The 20,163-nt window shown below is 55.1% G+C and overlaps 1 protein-coding gene across 5 annotated transcripts in view; it reads right to left on the reverse strand.

The window, feature by feature from the left end:
• Nucleotides 1–1,455: 1,455 nt before the first annotated feature.
• The window catches only part of AHDC1 (AT-hook DNA binding motif containing 1), a 64,065-nt gene continuing 45,357 nt past the window's right edge, over nucleotides 1,456–20,163 (reverse strand). For 2 of the 5 annotated variants that reach the window (XM_087820240.1, XM_087820243.1), the window contains 4 exons: nucleotides 17,513–17,624; nucleotides 17,328–17,365; nucleotides 12,040–16,944; nucleotides 1,456–1,880 (listed from right to left, as the gene is read on the reverse strand). In XM_087820240.1, coding sequence (XP_087676366.1) covers nucleotides 12,083–16,870 — 4,788 coding nt within the window. In that variant the 5' untranslated portion in view covers nucleotides 16,871–16,944; nucleotides 17,328–17,365; nucleotides 17,513–17,624 and the 3' untranslated portion in view covers nucleotides 1,456–1,880; nucleotides 12,040–12,082. Of the gene's footprint in view, nucleotides 1,881–12,039; nucleotides 16,948–17,327; nucleotides 17,366–17,512; nucleotides 17,744–20,163 lie in introns of all 5 variants that reach the window. The other 3 variants (XM_087820244.1, XM_087820241.1, XM_087820242.1) reach the window with 3 other exon arrangements.

Below are 20,163 nucleotides of genomic sequence, written 5' to 3' on the forward strand. Positions count from 1 at the left end.
TTTTAGAGGAAGGGTTCCTTTGACTCTCCCAAGGCCTGGACCTTGCTGGTAGAGCTGGCCTTTGGGGTCTCCTTGAGCTTCAGCAGGGAGGGACACAGAGAAGCCACATGGGGCAGAGCTTTAACATACAATGGACTTACAGGAAAAGCTGCTTGCTAAAGACCAGGCAGCCCAAGGTGGGCATTATTTATTATTTGGTCAAGCAGCCAAGAGTTCCCAAGGTCAGGGAGTGGGAAACAGCTCAGCCCTTCCAGGTACACCAGAAATAGGCACAGGATTAAGGGTTGTCTTTGGATTTCCAAAGTTTACAAAAGCTGGGAGGAAACACAGACCCAGCATTTGGGGCTTGAGATGGAAAGGGGAAAGTAGAGAAATATCGGGGTTACTGGCTTAATCATACCCTGCAGTTTGCAGGGGGCAGATATAAGTGTGTTGGAGCAAAATGGGGGCCTGGAGACAGAGGAGACCCAGGCCCTACAGTAAATGGGAGACATACAAATGGGAGGGTACTCCAGTCCTCGTGGGAAAAAGGGGTGTCCCACAAGGGATCTTGGGCTTAGGGTGGAATGAGTGTCTCAGACAAGTGTCCCTGAACTAGAGTAGAACTGTGTGGCCCAGAGGCTGGGGAGACACAGGACAAATGAAGGGGCTAGAGTCAGAGACCTGGGACCTAGGTTGAAATGAGGTGATCTAGAAATAGGGGAGACTAGAGACTTGACTCATAACAGGGGTTCCTCAGGGAGAGGAACTCGGGGGATAACAGGGGTCCTAGAGGCAGGCATCCCTGCACTTTGAAAAGGATGGTGGTCCAGGGGCAGGGAGACCTGGGCACATAAAAAAGGGCCCAGAGAAAGGGAGACCTGGGACTTGGAACAGAAGAGGGGTCTCAGAGTGAGGGGAGACCCAGGACCTACGGCAAAACAAGGAGCTAAGAGGCAGAATCCCCGCACCTGGGTCAGAATGAACAGACCAGGGGCCAGAAGCCTTAGGGGGTAGACTGGGAAGCCAGAGGCAGGGGAACCCAGGGCCTGGGGAGGAACTGGGATAGGGGGTCCAGATGTGAAGGTGATTCAGATCTCAGGCAAAAGGGAAAACTAAAAGGGAGGGAACACATGGCAGTACTTAGACTCCTCTGGGGACCCAGTGGCTGGTGACAAAACCCAGGCGTGCCCCTTCCATTCCTCCCTCACTCACCCCCCCTTTCACAAGACACAAGGTGTGTGTGTGTTTTTTTTGTTTTTTTTTTGCTTTTTTCCATTTCTTTTTAATACAAACTTGGATCTTTGGGTGTGTCCTGCCAACAGAAAACAACAACAACAACAGAAGAGAAAACCCAAGAGTGAAAAATAAGAAAGAAAAAAAAAAAAAAAAAAAAAGCTCCCGCAAGAGGTTCTTTTCCCTCCCCCCCACCATGCGAATTTGCACACCACGGGACCACAGCAGGTTTACAGAATGCAATATACAATCCACGATTTATAATAAAACAGTATATACAATAAATAGGATATTGTTCATTTTTGTCAAACGACCTGTAGATAAATTTCTCAGTGCATACTTGCAGGGGCTCTGGACACCTTGAGGCCCCGCTCGCAACCTCTTGCACACGCTCTCTCTCTCTCTTTTTTTTTTTCTTTTTCTAAAACTGTGTTTGGTTTTTAAGTTTTGTACATTTTTAAAAAGTATTTACAATTGCTGGTTTTGTGCAGAAAGGGCTCACCTTGGGCTTCTGCGTGGAGGAGATGGGCAGGGAGGGGTGAGGGGAGATGGGGCTGGGAGGGTAGGGGGTGCAGGTGTGGGGGGGCGGGAGGCAGAGGGGCAGGCGCTCCTGCCAGAGGACGATGTGGACACTGGGAGGGGTCTTGGCGTTGGTTTTCTGAAAGCTGCAAAGAAACACAAGAGAAGAGGCAGAAATGAGTGGCAGGCAGACACTGAGCTCTAAGAACAGGGAGGCTAAGTGTGGGACCCCACCCAGTTCCTACCAGGATTCTGGGAGAAGCTAACCCCATTGTTCCTTCTCCCACAGAACTCCAAACAGTCCCCCATGAGACTCTGGACTGCTTCTGGCTTTCTCTGAGCTCAGTCTCCCCATCTGTAAAATTGGTGTGTGGTCCAAGGCCCACTCCACTGAGAGGTAAAGGACTTGCTGGGTGAGCAGTTGGGGTTCCAGGCAGTGTAATTTGTTAAGAACTTGAATTCTAGAGCCAGACACAGCTAAATTCAAAAGCTCACACCACCACTAAATAGCTCTATGACCTTGGGCAAGTTGGTGAATTTCTGTGAGACTCAGTTTACTCTCTGTAAAAAGGGGACAACAGAACTATCCCATAGTTTGTTGGGAGGATTCAGTGGTTAACGACAGATTAAGTCTGATACATAAATGCATAATAAATGACACCAATTACTAGTCGTTATTATTTTCCTGGGGCCTGGGCCAGCTAGGCTGTCCGAGCTGGGTTTCCTCAGGCAACAATGAGTTTAGTAATTCCTCCAACCTAGGCTGTTCTGAGGAATGACCTAAGGGAGAGGATGGGGTCTTAGCACAGCACAGGTGTGAACCACAGCTTTGATTTCTTCTAAATCCAACCCTCTCCCAACCCCCCACCAAAGCCATTCTGTTCCTTAGAGAGTCGAGGTGAGGAAGAAGTCTGTCTGAATAAAGGAATAAAGAAATTGCCCAACACAATACCATCTGCGTTTGGCTGCCCCCCCCCTTCCTGAAGCTCAGGAACTCCCAAGTCCTCAGTCCCTACAATCGCCAGACACTGGAGGTCTGAAGTACCCCCTCTCCCTACAAGGTAGAATTAGGGTTGCAGGGCCCTGGGGACCTGACTTCCCTATCCAGATCCCAGCTGGGATGAGCAGAAAGGTGCCCGGAGGGACAGGGATGGGCTTGGTCATTCTCAGCAACTCCGATCATTAGCTGGACCCTTTCAGTTTTGTCATTCTCTCAGAGCCCTGAAATTCCCGTCTCCCACACTTGGTGAGGGACCATCCCACCAGAATTCAGGGGCAGGGTAAGGGTGCTAAAACTGCCTTCTAAGGCTCCTCATCAGGCCAGCCCACCATCCCCCACCCCTGCAGGCACCAGCAGCCACAAAAAGCCTTTCCTCCCTTGTCCTCTTCTTGGCTCCCCTTTCCAACAGGGCCGCATTTAAATTCTGCTCAGCCTCGGCTGCTGTCTGCTGGGCAGTCAGCCCTGGGGAAGACTTTTGTCCTGAGGCTGGACTTGCCAGTACTGCCCCAAGTCAGGGGACCTAGGTGGGTTCCTGAAAGGTGGGGCAGCACGCCGCCCAGGTGTCAGCCCAGGTGGCAAGCAGAGGTGCGAGGGGGAGGGTGGGAGCTGCATCTTTGCTAAGCTGTCAGGTCTCCTGCAGGTGAGGGGAGGTCGGAACATTAGCCTAGGGTAAGAGGTATGCCCGTGGGGTGACAGCTGTATTACTACTGGGGCGATCGGCAGAAAAGCAGCTGGGCAGAAAAGCAACTCTCGGGTAAGGGGTGCAGTTGAGATAGATATCAGTTCTCCACAGGAAGGATAAACAGGACCGCTGCAGAGATAAGCAGGGTATCCATTAGGTGGCAGGGCTGTTGGTGTGGGGGAAAGGTTCAGCTGGAGGGCTCGAGGCACCTATCTGTAGAACAGTTTTATGCAGTTTAAGAACAGCTGCTAAGCTAAGGACAGGTATTATGTATTGGGGAGACATGTGAGGGGGAGACTTAGAATGGGCTGCTCCAAACCACTTAGCAAGTAAATTCTACCAAGCCCCAGCCTCTCCTGCTCCTCCTAAGGGCCCCAGGGCAGGCTGGGAGCCTCCTCACAAATCCCTGTCACCCCCACCCCCTCCAGCCCTTAGACACTGCCAGTGACCCTCTCCAAGCTGGGTCTCCATGGTGATCTCAGCCCAGCAGGCAGCTCCTGCCAGAACCATTCCCATGGTGCCGGTGGCCAGGCAGCAGGGAGGCTTTCTCACCCTCTGCTAAGCCATCGTGTCTCACCTTCCTCCTCCCACCACCCTCCCCAGCTTTCATGGCTTGGCCAGAATCTGGGGGATGGTGGGGGAAGGGGAGAGAATAAAATGCAGAGGTTCCTGAGCAGGGGAGAATGGAGAATGCTGTGGCTATGTAGAACTCTGACCTCACTGGGTTCAATTCTCCACAAAATGGAACTACGGCTGACATGCCGGGCGGCCCGGGGCTGGGTACTGGAGGTAAAGCAGAGAACAAGCCTGCCAGTCCCTGCCCTTGAGGGGCTCACAGAGAAGACAAGGAAGCAAAGCAGACCCCAAACCAGGAAATTACAACTCAGGGAGATGAGGGCTGTGCCCAGGGAAGCCCTGGGGGGCTCAGGGAGCACAGAGGGGCACCTAGCCCAGCCTTGGCAGGAAGAGCTGTGGCTCTTCTACTCACTGCTGCGAGCACAGTGCCCTGCTCATGCTGGGGTCAAGGATGTGTGCTGACTGACGACAGTGAGGATAGTGAAGACAGGTCAGAGTCTGATCAGCGTGTCAAGGTCCAGCTCGGGTCGGGCACACCTCCTAGATGCCTCCTTAGACCACCCGGTTACCATAGCTACCACTGCACTTGTCATTCCCTTCCCCGCTCCTCCAGGGCAGAGACCTGTGTGTGGTACCTCTGTATCCCCAACACCAGCATGCGCCTGGTGCCCTAGGGCACCAGCCACTGTTCATGAGACTTAACCTTTTAGTGCTTCCATAATGAATGACTGCAGAGTCACATGCCACCGAGTCCGTGTGCTCTAGTAGTTTTACTGTCCAAGGTGCCAGGGCATTAAATGGTCTCTGCCTGACAGTGGGAGCTGGCACTGTGGGGCACTGAGGGATAGCTGAGTAGGGACTCAAAGTGCTGCAGATCGGGTAAAAATCAGGTTGTCTGGACAGAGCTGCTCTCCCCTCTAAAGGAACACACATTCCACGTTCATTTAAGCAACCAGCAGACATATATTCACACCCACTAACTACAGGCCACAAGATAAGGTCTAACCCCCACTTTCTAGCCACTGCCCTCCAGAAAGGGGCCTCAACATCAAACAAGGCAGCGAAGCAGAAGGCCAAGAGAGCACATGGGAACTGAGACTGATTTACTATGTGACCTAGGACAAGTCCTCTCCTTCTCTGGCCTTCAGTTTCTACATTAAAATAAGGGGGCTAACCAGGGAAAGGGAGAGATCTTCAGGCACTGAGAGAGTGCCCCAAAGAAGAGTGATCAGAGGCAAACCCCAGCTGCCCAAAGGCCAATCCATCCCTTCCGACACTTTCAGGCAAAGTCAGGCCAGAGAGCCCTTCAAATTTGGAGAGGACACTGGCTCCCTTGGGGCCCAGATCACTCCTGAGAGGTAGATATACACTGAGGGTTGAAGCTTCCAATTGGGAATGGGTAGGCTGTGGTGTGTGGCTCCCCTCCCCACTCCAGGCAAGTTTTAAAAAATCTGCGTCCACCAGAGAGGTGCTTTCCCACTCATTCCCTCGTTAGGGATCTCCCACCTCCTCCACTGCTAAGCATACAGGGATGCTATGGGGCCAGACAGGGTTCACATCCATAGTTGCCCACCAGGCTGTGTGACCTGCGTCTATCTCCCCCACTTCTCAGAGCCTCACACTTCTTGCCTGTCCTGGGAGGAGGATTACCCCCACCCCACCAGCCTCCTGATAGGAGATGCCCGGGCAAAGACAGGTGATCCCGATGGGTATGTGTTGGGTTGTGGCTGAAGTGGAGGCTAAGGAAAGGGCAAGAACAATGGAACTGTGTGATCCCCAAGGGCCCTTCCTGGCTCTACCATGACTTTGCTTCCGTGGCTGTGTGTCTTTGGGCAAGTCCCTCTCCCCCTCTGTAACCTGGGAGAGTGTACTTGGAGATCTCCCAAAGCCCAATTAGCCCTGCCACACTTTTAGGAGTGTATCTGATAACAAAAGATGAGAGAAATCATCTACCCATTCCCCAACACCCTTTCCTCTCACCACTCCCCCTAGTCTACATACTGTTCTTTGCCTCAAGGGGGAAAAAAACCACCAAAACCCCCGGATCCTGAAATGTCTCAGGCACAATGAGATACAGGGGAGGGAGATAGGGACAGTGCACAGACATGAGTAACTGGCCTAAAGGAGCTGATGGCATGGGGAGGACATTCCCAGGAAGGGCTGTCATGGATGCATAAAGGTTTGGAGATTAAATGGGCCTGGGAAGGATCCTGGAACGCTTCTTGGAGGAGGTGATGTCTGAGTGAAAGATAGGAACTGACAGGTGGGAGATGGATGGTGGGTAGGAAAGGGCAGCCCAGGCCAGAGAACAGCTAGAGCAAAGGCACAGGGCATGCTGGGGAAAGCCCCACCCCCCATTCCTGATTCTAGTCCAGGGCTGGAAAGGGAGGGTGTGTGAGGTCAGGGTCGAAAAAGAAGCCTTGAATACCCGGAATACCAAGCTAGGAAGTTGAGCTTTATTTTGTAGGGAAGGAGGCTGGAAAGGGGAGGATGCAATCAAAAGCTGTTAAGCGCCCTGTGTGGCTCAGCTGGGCCCATGCACCAAAAGGTGGCGGGTTCAATCCCCGGTCCCGGGGTCCCAGCACATGCGGGAGGCAACTGACTGATGTTTCTTTCTCACATCGATGTTTTCTCTCCCGGTCCACCACTTCCTCTCTCAAAATCAATAAAAAGAAAAAAATTTTTTTCAAGGTATCAAGCAATGAAGTCATAGGAGCAAATGTGTTTTAATCATTTCATCCAGTAAATATTTTGGGGGCTCCAGACACCATGCACTGAAGCACAAAGCACTCTGGTGGCCACAGTGGGAGGAATGGACTCGGGCAGGGGGAGACAGGTGTTGGGGCAGAGACCTGGAAGGTGCTGGATGCTCTGACCCAGGTGGCTGAGCTGGCGTTACAGCTTCTGAAGTCTCAACTTTGTCTAAGACCCATTTTCTGCCTCCAGGAAGCCCATGCTGCCTGCCCTCCTCATGGTTTAAGAGGGTGGTCCCTAGTATTTCTGGGGAGTGTTTCATTCCTTCCCCTGGAGAGTGATACCCACATGGAGGCTTGTAATAAACACTTATTTATAGGCTGCAAACTCCATGAGGGCAGGACACTGCTTTGTCTTCTTCAGTGGTACCCTGAGCACTCGCTACAGTGCCTGGCCCAGAAAGGTGGCTGGTTCATGTGAGCTGAATACAGAATTAACCTACTTCCTCCTGCCCTCCAGCACAAACAGAGGGCACTATGGCAGCAAAAGTTATGGTGACAAAGGTGGCAAATCTGCCAGGGGAAAAATCATGACCTATTACAAAGTCACAGGAAATTTTTTTCGGATTATCTGCACTGAGAGAGGACTGGTGTGGATAAGTGTGTGGACAGGGCTTCTAGCTGACCTGGGTCCTGATGAGCATTAGGCTTCAGGTCCCTTGGGGTGGGGGCCTGTGACTTACCTTGTCTCTGCCCTCCCAGGGAGGGCTCAGTGGCTAAGGCAAAGACCTAGGTGGTGTTTCATCTCTCACCAAAAGCCCTAAATCCGCACTAGATACAAGATCCTTCCTAGGAGAGAAGCAGGTTGAGCAGGTGAAAGGAGGCCTCGCTAGAGTCCTGAGCAAGCAGGAAAGGGTCAGGGGTGTGTGACTCACACAGACTGGATCAGAGCCCCAGAATTCAGCCTGTGGGGAGGATTTCATCCCCCCATTTACCAGCCACTGATTACGTGCTTACTATGTGCCAGGGACTGGGCTAAGTGCTTCACGGGTAATCTTGTTTAATTCTCATAAGAGATGCAGCAAGGTGATGTGACTCACCAGGTCACTTGGCTGGTATGAGATGGAATCAGACTCTGCACAGAGGCCTGTCCGCGCCCACAGGCATGCTCTTAGCCAACAAGCCCCCCCTCCCGGTTTCAGGGCTTTGCTCCCTTGGGTTCTTCTTCCAGGGCCACAGGGATGTGGGAGAGAAGGAGCGTGAGAGGGCATGTTCATGGAGAGATTAGATTTCCAGGAAATGAGGGCTCGGAACAAGAAGGCCTGGCCTGAAAATGGCTGCGGGAGAGGCAAGAGAGGACTAGAGGGAGGACTGCCTCAGGGATTGAGAAAAGGAGCCCAAAAGAGGCAGGGCAGGGCTGACTGACCCCTGACGTGAGGGCCTCTTGCTCAGAGCCAGAGGCAAGATCAAGTGACCTCTTGAGGTTTCAAGACACGAAGAGACAAAGCCCAGAGCAGCCGGGGCCTGGCCCAGGTCCGGGCATGCCTGCTGACCCTGGCTGGATGGCGGCCTTGGAAACTGCTTCCTGCTCTGGTCAGGCCCCAGCTGGTGTAACCTTGGAAGACCTGTGACATTTCTCTTGGCCTCAGATCCAGGCCTGAGAGGGAATAGGGAGGAGAGGGGGACTAGAGATTCCTGAACACCTTGGAGGGCTCTTCCCACCCTCCCAGCCCCTTCCCAGGGTCTGGTAGGGCCAATCTTCAGTCACGAGGGCCCAACAAGGAGCCAGTCTGTCTGGCTCTGCTTCCCATCTAAGGGACTAGAGAAGATATCTGCAAGGGCCCAGGTGCCCCCTGACCCCCATCCCCTTCCTTCTCTGTCCCATTAGCTCAGCTCCCAGACCAGTTCTGGTCCCACACTCTGTACTCTGGCTCCTCTGAGCTCTCCTCTTCTAATTCCCACTGGGATGTGACCTGCCCTTGCCCACAGTTCCCTCTACCTGGAATGCCCTTCCCCCATTCTCTAGTATCCAAATCTTGCCTATTCCTCAAGGTCAAGCTCAAATGCAGCTTCTTCCACAGAACCTCAAAATCCACTTAAAATGTCAGATCCAGGAACAGTTGGGGGGAACATCCAACCAATCTGCCATTTTGCGGGTGGGGAATCAGGGCTGTGGGGTAGAGACGGAGCAGTGTGGCGGGGGATGAAGGGGGGTGGGGAGGGTATGACAGTACTGGGTTCAAATGCTGACTCCACCACTTACTAACTGTGGATCCCCTAGGCAAGGTTCATCGCTGCACTTGTTTCCTCAAGTCTCTGATTGGGGTGGGGACTCACCTCTCAGGCTACTGGGAAGGGTCAGTAAAGTGGTACTGTATAAAGAGACCAACACAAAATGCACCCCTTTTCTCACCAAAGGGACAGAGAGATGACTTCTCACCTCAACACGCACCTTCCTGGTGTACAAGCTTTGTTTCTCCCTGCCTCTGGGCACCTGCCACTTTCCACCAGGTGTTTTCAGGTTCTTTGTGTACTTGTTTTAGCTTCCTGGGGTGGATGCTGACCTCTGAGACTAGAGGTCACGGGTGCTTTGTCTCCCCAAGTCTGGCACTGGGACGGGCATGGAGGGGCTCCAGATGTGAGGCTGAGCTGGAGGACTACTTCCTAGTGCCCGACATCACGTGTTGGTGAATGAGCCTGTCACTGTCCTCTCTGCTTAAGCCCCCTGCTGACAATGACACTCCCTCTGCTAACTCTTCTTCCTCCCCATTCTACTTCCCTATATTCCCAAATCTTCCTCATTTCCACAATGATTTTAATCAGTGCCTGGCAATGGAGGGCTGTCTTAGATGAGAGAACTGATGTGTCACCTTAGATAAAGGGAGACGGCTCTACCACTGCCTTGGTTCAAGCCACCCTCAGTGCTTGCCTGGTCTCCCTCCTTCACCACTTGTTCTGCTCCACTGTGAACCTTAGCATGTCCCAGCTGAGGGCTCACCTCAGTGGTTCCCTATCTGTCTTGGAACACAGTTTAAATTCCTTCCAATGCCCTACATGATTCTGGCTCTGCCTGACTTGTCCCTCCTGCCCTAGTGTTACTTGTCTTCAAAACTGAGCTCCTTCCTGCCTCAGGGCTTTACCCACTGTTGTTCCCTCTGCCCAGAATGCTCTTTCCATTCATTCCCCCATCCTTAAAGCATCAGCTTCAGGATCTGGTCACCCTGCTGCAGTCTCATGGCTCCTAGCTTTTCTTCTCTTTGCAGTCCTTCCTTTGGCAATATTTACCAAATGCTTTGTGTCATTCTTTTTACTGTCTTTCCCTCTAAACTGGAAGCCCCCTGAGGACCAGGTATTCATTTGTGGTTTTCCCTGTGGTGCCCCCATGCCTGGCACATGGTGGGTGCTGGGCAGATGTCTCTGGAATAACTGAATGCATTAGCTGAGGACAGTGCTGTCAACTCCTAGCTCTGAGCAGGGAGCAGGGCCAGAATGTGGGGCTGGATGGTGTCCCAGTTCCTCCTGTGTTCAGGCCTCGCTGGTGGCTCCATTATGTATCTCACTGAGCTGTGACTTGCCCAAACACCCAGCCCCCACACCAGTTTATTTTCCCACCCACAGCCTGGGAGGAACGGTTTTCGGATTATTTCACATTTCTGATTATCTAAGAGACATCTCCCCTCCAGTGAAAAGGGTCAAGAGTTTGACATTTTAAACCCTAAGCAGCTTCTCCCTGGTCTACTTCAGATCTGTGGCTCTACTGCTTGCCATGAGACACAAGTGGAATGAATAGAAGGCCATTTTGATCTTGGCCTCGCTTCATTAGGAGGAAAAATATGCTGCACCCCCTCGCCCCCCAAAAAGATTGGACCGTTGTCATGCAGAGTTGCAAGAGCCTAAGAGATTATCAAAGTTAACTTCCTTGAATAGATGGGGAAACAGGGGCTGGAGTGGGTGGAGGGGGGATAAAAGCTTGGTCAAAGGCATATAACAAGTTGATGGCCAACTGGGGAATGGTCCTTCTTTAGGCCTCCTGACTCCCATGTGCTGCCCTTTGCCACCTTCAGGCACCAAGGGAGCTGAGGTCAGTCAGAGAGGGGGTAATAAGTTTCCACTGACATGACTTCAGGACCCTGAGTCACCCTGGCCTTGAATGGCCTCCCCAGATCAGGGACGGGGCTTTCCAGGAGCCCTGCTTTTCTTTCTCCAGGAAGTGACACTCCCAGGACGCTGCAGAGGCAGCAGAGGTGAAGAGTGAGGGTCTCAGACAGGCCCCGAGCCCACTCCACCACCACCACCGTATCTGAGCCAATTCTGTGAAGGTCTGTTGTTCAAAAGGGGAATCTGATGGGACAGTTGTGCCTGTATTTCTGAAGCAGGCTGTTCATCAAGAAAATGATTTCTCCAATTGTCTCCCCTTTTACCATTTTGGGAGCATTTTCCCGCTTTTATTTTCCTTTTCTAAAACATAAAATCTTGAGATTAAAAAAAACTGTGACTCTAACTACTGAGGTCATAGTGCCTGATAAAAACACCTAAATATCTAGCAATATTGAACCAAACTCTTGGAAAAGCATTTGGCCTCAGCAAAGGGACTGGCTTTTTCTAGGCAGGAAACATTGCACCTGGGGGCAGACCCACTGACACAGGCACAGCAGGATCCCAGCACCCCTTCTCCACTTCTGGATTCCCACCCCACATGCCCGACTACACTGAGCCTACCACAGGCCAAAGACTTTGAAAAACAGCCTTTGGGGGTACCGTGGGAGACCAGGAAAGGATCCTTTGGGCCGTTCTGTAAAGGCCTTGCGGAGTGTATGACCAGACATACTGGCCACACCTTTAGCCTGGCCCTTGCCAGACTGCATCTTGGACTAAATGAAGCTCCCAGGGAAACGGAGGAGCAAGTCAGGGTCGGTACCTTGGACAGGCCCTGGCAGATAATTACGCAACCTGCTTCCCCCTTCACAGAGCAATTCAAACACCCTCCCTTAAACGAGGTCAAGTGGTGACTGTTTCCTGGGACTCAGGTGGTGCCTGTCAAGGACCTAGCATGAAGGAGGGAATAAATGCTTGATGAACCAAACTAGATGAGACCGTCCAGTGTATGGCTCTCCAGCCATTTCAATAACATCCAAGCCCCGTGATGGGTTCCAGACCCGGGCAACCCATTTCCATAAGACTGTTCTCAACACCTAATCCTAGACTACTTACTGAATCCCAACTCCTTGTTTTCAGGTCCCCAGTCTTGTCCTTAAATTCTTCCTTCTCATCACTATACCCCTGGCCAGGCTCTAATGTCCTCACCTCTGCCATTCCCCGGCCTCTTCCCACTGCACCCACATCCCCAGACTCACCCAGGAACAAAACCTCGAGGTCCAGTCGGCACTTCAGTTGGCACTACAGGGAGGTGACGGTGAATGTGTCCTCAGGGTGAGGTTCTGCCATGGGCCCAAGAAAGCCGCTCTTGGGGCCCCCACCCAGGCCGGGATGCGCCTGTGGCATAAAGCCTGGATACCTGTAGGTGGTATCCTGCAGGGGCAACAGTGAGTCCCTCGGCACAGGGGACAGGGTCAAGTCACTAAGGAGTGGGCAGCCATAGCCAGCAGCGGCTGCAGCAGGGCCACGGGGTGGGCCAGGTGGCCGGCCCATCTCCAGTGACTCCTTGTCGGCCTTCGGCGTGGCTGGAGGGCTAGCCAGGTGTGGGGCACTGAGGCAAGCAGCCTCCGTCCTGCCCAGGAAGTCAGCTAGCAGCCCTGTGCCCACCTTGCCTTCATAGGGTGGGCTGCGTGCAGCTGAGCCTGGCGGGTACCAATATGCTGTGCCCTTGCAGCTGGGGGAGTCGTAGTGGGGTTGGCCCAGTGGCAGGTCCCGGCAGCTCAGGTGGGCCTGGGCTGCAGCCGCATGGCCCAGGCTGGCCCCCTGGAGCCCATGCTTGAGGGGCTCACAGGCAGCCAGCTTTGTGGGTGGCGGCCGCAGCTCTTCCTTGAAGCCCAGTGTTGGTGAGCAGGTGGGTGAGTACGCCTTCTGCAGGCCAGCATCAAACACCGTGGGCGGGTGAGCCAGTGGTGGGAAATGCTTGCCATCCAGCTCAGGGGCACCCAGGCTGGGCGAGTCGCAGTGGAAGCCTTGGCCAAAGGTGCCATCAGATGGCGTAGACGGGTTCATGGAGTAGGGTCCCATGAAGTCACAAGGGTCTCGCTCACCCACGCCAAAAGCCCTCGACTGTGAGGGCAGTGGTGACATGCTGCTGTCCCCACTGTAGTAGTCCAGGCCGAGGTCTGGGCTGTCCTGGAATAGCGGGTTGACCGGCTGTGGCTTGGGGATGAACTTGGCTTTGGCTGCTGCGCCACCCCGCTCCTTCTTTGCTGAACAGGCTCCACCACCCCGTCCACCCCGTGGCTGCCGGGGCCCTGTGCTCCGTTTGGACGGGTAGCCTGAGGCGGTGGCTGAGGCGGATGATGGGAAGCCCAGATGGGAGGCCTCAAACAGGTCAACCTTCTTCCGCCGTCCACGGCCTGGCTTGGAGCTGCTCTGGAAGAGGACACTCTGGTTCCAGTTGTAGCCGGGGGCGGATGATGCTTCGTTCCAGTCCATCATGAGTTTCTCCAGGCTGGACAGGCTTGACTGGCCCTCACTGCTCGAGGCCTCACTGTTGGCACGCCTAAAACCGCCACCGACTGGCTGATTGAACTGGGTGCTATCGGAGGACGACTCAGAGAAGGTCTCCGACACGGCTGTCTGCTGCTTCACCTTCTGTGGCGTGTAGTTGGAGATGTCCAGGATCACGTTGGGTTCGCTGACATGGCAGTCGAAACCGGGATTGTAGAGCTGACTGAAGGCCTCTGAGGCCCAGTCCAGGCCTCCATAGCCCTGCCGGAAAGGCCACTGAGAAGCCCCCACAAACTGCCGACAGTTCTCAGGCGAGGGCTGGAAGGAGGAGGAGGAGGAGGAGGCAGCAGAGGCGGCAGAGGCTGTGGTGCCCTTGGGCACCATGTAGCCGCCAGGCGAGACAGTGCTGGCCCGGCTGTCACAGCGCAGAGGCGTGGGGGCTGAACCAGAGAAGGCAGCTCCCTCAGAGCTGTTGAAGAAGGCCTTGCTTGGTGGCAGGCAGGGGCCACTGGTAGGCGGTGGGGCATAGCCAGCACTGTGGGCGCTGCTGGGAGAGGCAGGTAGGCTGTTGCCACTGCCATAGGCAAAGCTGCAGTCCTTGCTATTAGCACAGTCTTGGCCCGTAAAGGGCTTTGCTGGGGCGAATACACTCTGTCCAGCCCCATAGCCACTGTACTGGGGGGTGTAAGTGTTGGCAGGCGGGTGGGTGGTAGGTGAGCGGGCCACAGCTGAAGGCGGAGGAACCAGCTTCGGAAAGGTCTCAGCTGCCCGGCAATCTGAAGTGGCTGGGGTGATCCCGTAGCTTGCTGCCCGGCCCGGTGGGAAAGTCTGGCGAGCGGGCAGGACCGGCTGGAAGGAGGGGTCCGCCCCAGCCCCACTGCTGCCCACTGCCACTGAGCTGGCCTTGGCTCCCCGGCTAGGGAAGGCGGCCAGGCCCCGCTGGGCAGGCAGGGCACTGGTGGGGGGCCCTGCATAGGTGCCCGATGCCTTCCGGGACTCAGGGCGTGAGGCTGAAAGGGCAAAGTCCAATAGGTCAGAGGAGTCATCTGAATCAAGCAGGGAGCGAAAATAGCCAGTGAAGAGGTTTTGGCGCTCCTGGCTGAGCTCAGTCTGGCCCGCAGGTGTGCCCGTGCTGTAGTAGCTGCCACGGCCTGAAGTCCCACTCTCTAGCCCAGTGGAGGCAAAGGCCCGGGCCTCAGTCCCCTGGAACCCACAGTTTCGGCCAGCTTGCCCACCTGGGTGCCCATGGTGAGGGGCCCAGCCACCACCCTTGTCCCCAGCCCATTCAGTGCCTGCCTCCCCAAAGCCTGGGCCACTGGGCACCTGCTCTGGGAACAGAGTCCCGTTCTTCCTGGACCGCCTCTTGCGTTTGGGCTTTCCAGTCACAGCGTCTACCTCCCCTCGGCCCCGTTTGCGGGGATGCCCCAACTCGGTCAGGCCAGGGCCCCCCACACCAGCAGCTGCCACTGCCACCACCTTCTTTTTCTTGCCGATGCCTTCAAAGAAGTCACTGAAAGAGCATCGGGCTGACTTGGCCGCATGGCCCCCACCCCGGCCACCAAAACCGCCTGCTTTGCCACCACGCCGCCGGAAGCCCTGCACGCGATGCAGGAAGTGGGAGATACTCTGGGTGTCGGGTGCCTGATGCACTGACTCGGGCTCACTGGGTGTCCAGCAGCGGGGTGGCGAGCAGCGCCCGGCACACTGGCTCTGGCGGTTCAGGAAGGCCAGCTTGGCGAGGACGTCTGAGTACTCGGCCTTGCTGTCATTGGCGTCTGCTGCGTAGGACGGCTGGGGAGACGCCAGCTTCTGCTTCCGCCGCCGCCGTTTCTTTACCTCTGGCATGGCCAAGGTGGCCGCTGCCACGGTGGCCGCCTCAGCCGCCACCACTGCTGGCTCCTTGGGCTTGCCAGGACCCAGCAGCAGGTTCTTAGGAGGGCGGCCACGCTTACGTTTGAGAATAATGGGCATCTCACCAGGTGGGAAGACCACCACCACGTTCCGCCCGTTGTTCTTCATCTTCAGCAGCGGGGTGGGCTCTGCTGACACACGCAGGCCCAGCTCCTTGCCCTCCACACTCAGGCTACTGCTCAAGGACGACACCTTGTACGTGGTCTTGTTCCGCCGTCCCAGTGATACAGGGATCTTGGCCATCTTCACCACCATGCGTCGCACGCCCCGGCACTTGCTTTTGCGGGTAGGAATCACTGGGTTCTGGGAAGATTCTGGCTCCAGCTCTGGGACCGGGCCTGGGCCTGGCAGGGCGGGAGGTGGTGGAGGCGGTAGTGGTGGAGGCTCAGCCAGGGTGACCGCCAGCCCTGTGGGCATAGGCAGGGGCAGCAGGCGGCCCTCAGGTCCAGCGTCTGCCTTACGTCCCCGACCGGCTTTCCGCCGGCGACACAGAATCTTTGGCCTATCAGTGCGCCGCAAGGCGTACTTGGGGAGACCCTCAGGCCCAGGGGGACCATGGGGTGAGCACAAGTCTAGGCGCAAGGGCTCGGCCAGTGGGCAGGGCCCTAGAGGCTGCTGGGGCTCCAGACGACGGCCGGGGACGTCAAGCAACTTGGGCAGAGGGTCAAGTCCCTGAGGGTCAAGCAGCTGTGACTCCAGGGAGTCAGGCAGGGTATCCAGGGCCTGCAGAGACAGGCTTGGCAGCCCCAGGGGATCAGCAAGAGGTTGCAGGGGTGGCAGCTCCAAAGCTTCCCCAAGTGGCTCTAGTGCCTGTGGGTCCAGGAAGCGGGGCTGGGGGTCTAGGAGCTGAGGCTCTGGCTCAGGCGATGGTGGCTCAAGGCCCTGGGCCTCCAGCAGCTGGGCCTCGGGGCAAGTAAGGGAGGCCAGCTCATTAAGGATGTCAGCATCAGCGAGTTCTGAGTAATCAGGGCCGTCTTGCTCAGGCTCTGGGGGCAGACCAGTGGCTGCAGCCGTGGCTCCGGGACTGTGGCCTTGGCTGGGCTGAGGACTGTCCCTAGGCTCAGGCTCAGGCTCGTAGAGGGGGTGGCTGGGCCGGTCAGACTTGGCGTGGGGGGTGGCCCGCTCCTCAGGGCTGCGGATGCTATTGGCCAGACTAGGGGAGGAGAAGAAGCTATACTGAAGGTCACCAGGGGGTGGGGCAGGCGGGCGGCTAAGCCGGAGCCCACCGCAGTCCAGGTGCACGCCACTGTGCTGCAGGTCCTGGGAAAGCCGAGTCAGGTCCTTCATGATGTCAATCAGCTGCACCACTGGACGCAGGTTCACCCGCCCGTTGTCCCAGCGACGTCGGGAGCTGCTGCCGTCTCCGGCAGGTGTGGGGCAGTGGGCCTGTGAGACTGGACGAGCTGCTCGAGGAGGCAGCAGGTTGTCCCCCTTGGCAAGGACTGGTGGGCGCCGGGTGCTAGGGTCCCGGCGTGGGGGTGGGCGAGGGTTCTCGGAGAAAGTGTGGGCGAAGGCCTTGTCAGGTGGGCTGGCGGGGGGCTGGGTGGGAAGCAAGGGACGGGGGGTAGGGGGGCCGCTGGGATAGTACTTGGGCTCCCGGAGGTAGTCAGGAGAGCTGCACACGGCACTGGAAGTCACCACCAGGCCCTGGGGCTTCACACGCATCCTGACCTTGTCCTCCGAGGGCCGCCGGGCGGGGCCGGGGCTGACATGAGGGTGCGAGAAGCCGGGACCAGGACCTACTGGGCAGGACAGGCAGGAGGTCCCTCACTGAATACTCAAGTCCTCATCAGCTTCCCATATACTCAATGAGCCTCCACGACCCTCTCTTAAGTCCCCTCCCCAAGTTCAATCCACTTGTTGACCCCAGCTTTTCCCAAACCACCACATGCACCATGAATACCTCACAAGCCCCAGTTCAACCTACTGATAGTTCCCTCCCTCCTAGACCCTGGCTATGTGCTCAGGGGGAGTAGGACGCCTCCCTCTGAGAGAGAACAGCAGGGCAGGGCAGCCACTCCCGACCAAACTTCAGGAGAGGACCAGGAAGTTCCATCAAGGGCAAGGCCTCCCTCCTCTTTGCCCCCATTCCCAGGGTTCCAGGGGAACCCCGGCCACTCACCCTCGGCTCTGCCGCCTGGGCTGTCACACTGGAGATCTCTGTGGGCAACAAGACAGGCAACAGGAGATCTGAGTGGTCTGGTGGCCACAGCCTATTCACTGCCCACCTGGCCCACCAGCCCGGTGTCTTCCACATACCACCCACAGTTCCCTCGACGCTCCCTCCAGTGCACACACCCGGCTGACCTGGGAGAGAGAGGGCCCCCGTGCCTGGGGGCTCTGCTAGTTGCTGGCTGTCAGCTGGGAGTGCTGTGGAACAACTTCGGCCTGAGCCCAGGCCTCGGGGTGTGGACAGCGCCTGGAAAGGACCATCGCAGCTCAGGTTTAGTGAGCACCTACTGCACGCCAGGCACTGGGCTGGAAGCTGTTCAGGCATCGTTTCATTTAATTCTTCATACCAATCCTGCGAGGTAGGGGCTATTAATAACCCCATTTTGCAGATGAAGAAATGGAGGCTCAAGTAACATCATTCATTCAATATATTATTTATGGCGTGCCTACTTTGCACAAGAACTGGGTAGAAAAACATCAGATAATCAAAATTACTTAATTATTACTGGGATAAAAGCTGTAAAGAGAAACTGAAAAGTGCCTGAAGTCAGAGGTTTAGCAATCATACCAGAGAGTCAACAATAGAAGCTCATACTTTGGAGACCTTTCTCTGTTGCCAAACACTGGCCTAAGCAGTTTTATGGATTATCTCATCTAACCCCCTGCAAACCTAAGATCAATATGATTATCATTCCCATTTTTACAGATGAGGAAATCATCCACTGGAAGGACTCTTGCAGGAAGGGCTGTGGGATCACTCAGGGTTCTGCTCTCTCCACGCCTAGCCCCTCCCAGGCCAGGTTCACTAGGCTCTCTATGCTTCAAGAATATCACCACTGCTCTTGCAGGAAGGACTGTGGGTAACACCATGAGGGCAAGGATTTCTATCAGTCACTTCTGTGTGTATCTCCCAACACCCTCATTAGCACATGGCCCACAAGTGTGCTTCAAAAAATATTGAATAAATGAATGAATGTACCACACAGAGCACTCAGCCCTGCCTTTTCCCATGGGGCTCTCTCTCATTCTTCTCCAGACCCAAGTGTGACCCAAGAAGGAGGTTAGGGAGGGAGGGAGACAAGAATGTGGAAAGAAACATTTTCTGACCTCTCGCCTACCTTTATCAGAAAGGCGCTCTCTGACCCCCCATTCCACCTCTGCCTTGATCTGGCCCCTGCTATACACTCCTAGAGCCCTCTCTATTTCACCTTCACAGTATTTATCATGACTGCAATCAATTACTAGTATAACTGGCTGTTTAGTGTGTCCCTCTGGAGTGTGGGCTCTTTAGGTGCAGGGACTGTGTCTGTCTTGTTTACTGCTGTATCACGACCCCAGGGCCTGGGCTATGGATGCTACATAAATATTTATCATTTGACTCCCTGAGCGGGTCTGGGCAGAGCTGGGATTTAGATCCAGGCATGTCCAACTTTCCAGGGAGCCTGGGGAATCAGGGCCTTGGCTGATCCCCAGGAGATGGGATCTCGGGGAGCAAGGAGCTGAATGGGCCCTGACCACCATGAGGGTCTTAAAGACTGACCCTGACACTACCTAGTGTTTGGCCCTGACCTAATCCCTAGGGTCCATCCCTTATAGACACATGCAGACTCTCACAGGCTGCCACACTGCCCAGTACTGTCACCCTACAAGGAAGACTGCAGAGCTGACCCAGGGACAGGATTGTGTAGATAAGGACACTCTTCCACTCCCTTTTGGTGGATATCGATTTGCAATCTACAAAGCACCTCCAACACATATGACCCACTGAATTCTTACAGCAACCCAGGAGGCATGGTTTATGATCCCCGCATTACAGAGGAAGCAGGCTCAGAATGATTGTGTAACTTGCCTGAGGTCACATAGCTGCTAAGTGGCAGGATTCCTAATTCTGCCCTATGTCCAAAGCCTCCTTCTACTCCTAGCTCCTGCAACTCTCCTTCAGCCACTACTGAAAGTGCTCCTTCTAGAGCTGTGATCTAATTTAAGACTGGGAGGAACCTTAAAATCATCTAACCCACTGGCTTCCAAATCCTGGGCCTAGGGGAGCTGTGGAACATTCTAGATGCCCAGGCTCTAGTCCAGGGGAATCTGACTCATAGATCTGAAGGGACATCTGGGAATCTGTATTTTTAATCAGCTCCCCCAGTGGGTACAATGTTCTAATGCCATCTTGTGCCCCTCCCATTTTACAGATGAGGAAACTGAGACCCGAAAAGGGAAAGAGACTTTGCCTGAGGCATGGGGAGGGCCCTTCTGTTGCTCATCAAGACAGAACATTCCTCTGCCTACTGTTCCTTCCCTCTCTGCAGGTCCCAGTGCTTAGCTGTTCCTCATCATTGTCCCGCCTACTGGATCACGCAGGGTTCTGCTTTCTCCATGCCTAACCCCTCCCAGGCCAGGCTCTCTATGCTTCAAGAATATCATGGCTGCTCTTGCAGGAAGGACTGTGGGTAACAAAGGAGGGAAGGGGCTCAGACACTGGTATCTCCAACTCTGATTTCCAACAGTATGGTTGACCCACGGCTCCTGATACCTTCCTAGAAATGCCTACCAGAAGCCAACATCCCTCCCTTACTGAGGGTAGTGCTTACCAAGCCTCCCTGCTCTGGAGACCTCCCACTTGGGACCAGAGGCTGTGATCTTGGCAGAAAAGAAAAACCTCCTCTCCAGTGGTTGCTTCTATTCCACCCACCCATGAAGACCTTTGGGCATGTTCTCCTGCCAGACCTCCTGACTCTGTCCTCTGCTCTCTCTTGCAGCCTCTGGGATCTGAGGGAAGCAGCTGG

The sequence above is a fragment of the Miniopterus natalensis genome, chromosome 9 (genome assembly GCF_054644295.1).
Source record: "Miniopterus natalensis isolate mMinNat1 chromosome 9, mMinNat1.hap1, whole genome shotgun sequence".
In the NCBI taxonomy this organism is placed as follows: domain Eukaryota; kingdom Metazoa; phylum Chordata; class Mammalia; order Chiroptera; family Miniopteridae; genus Miniopterus; species Miniopterus natalensis.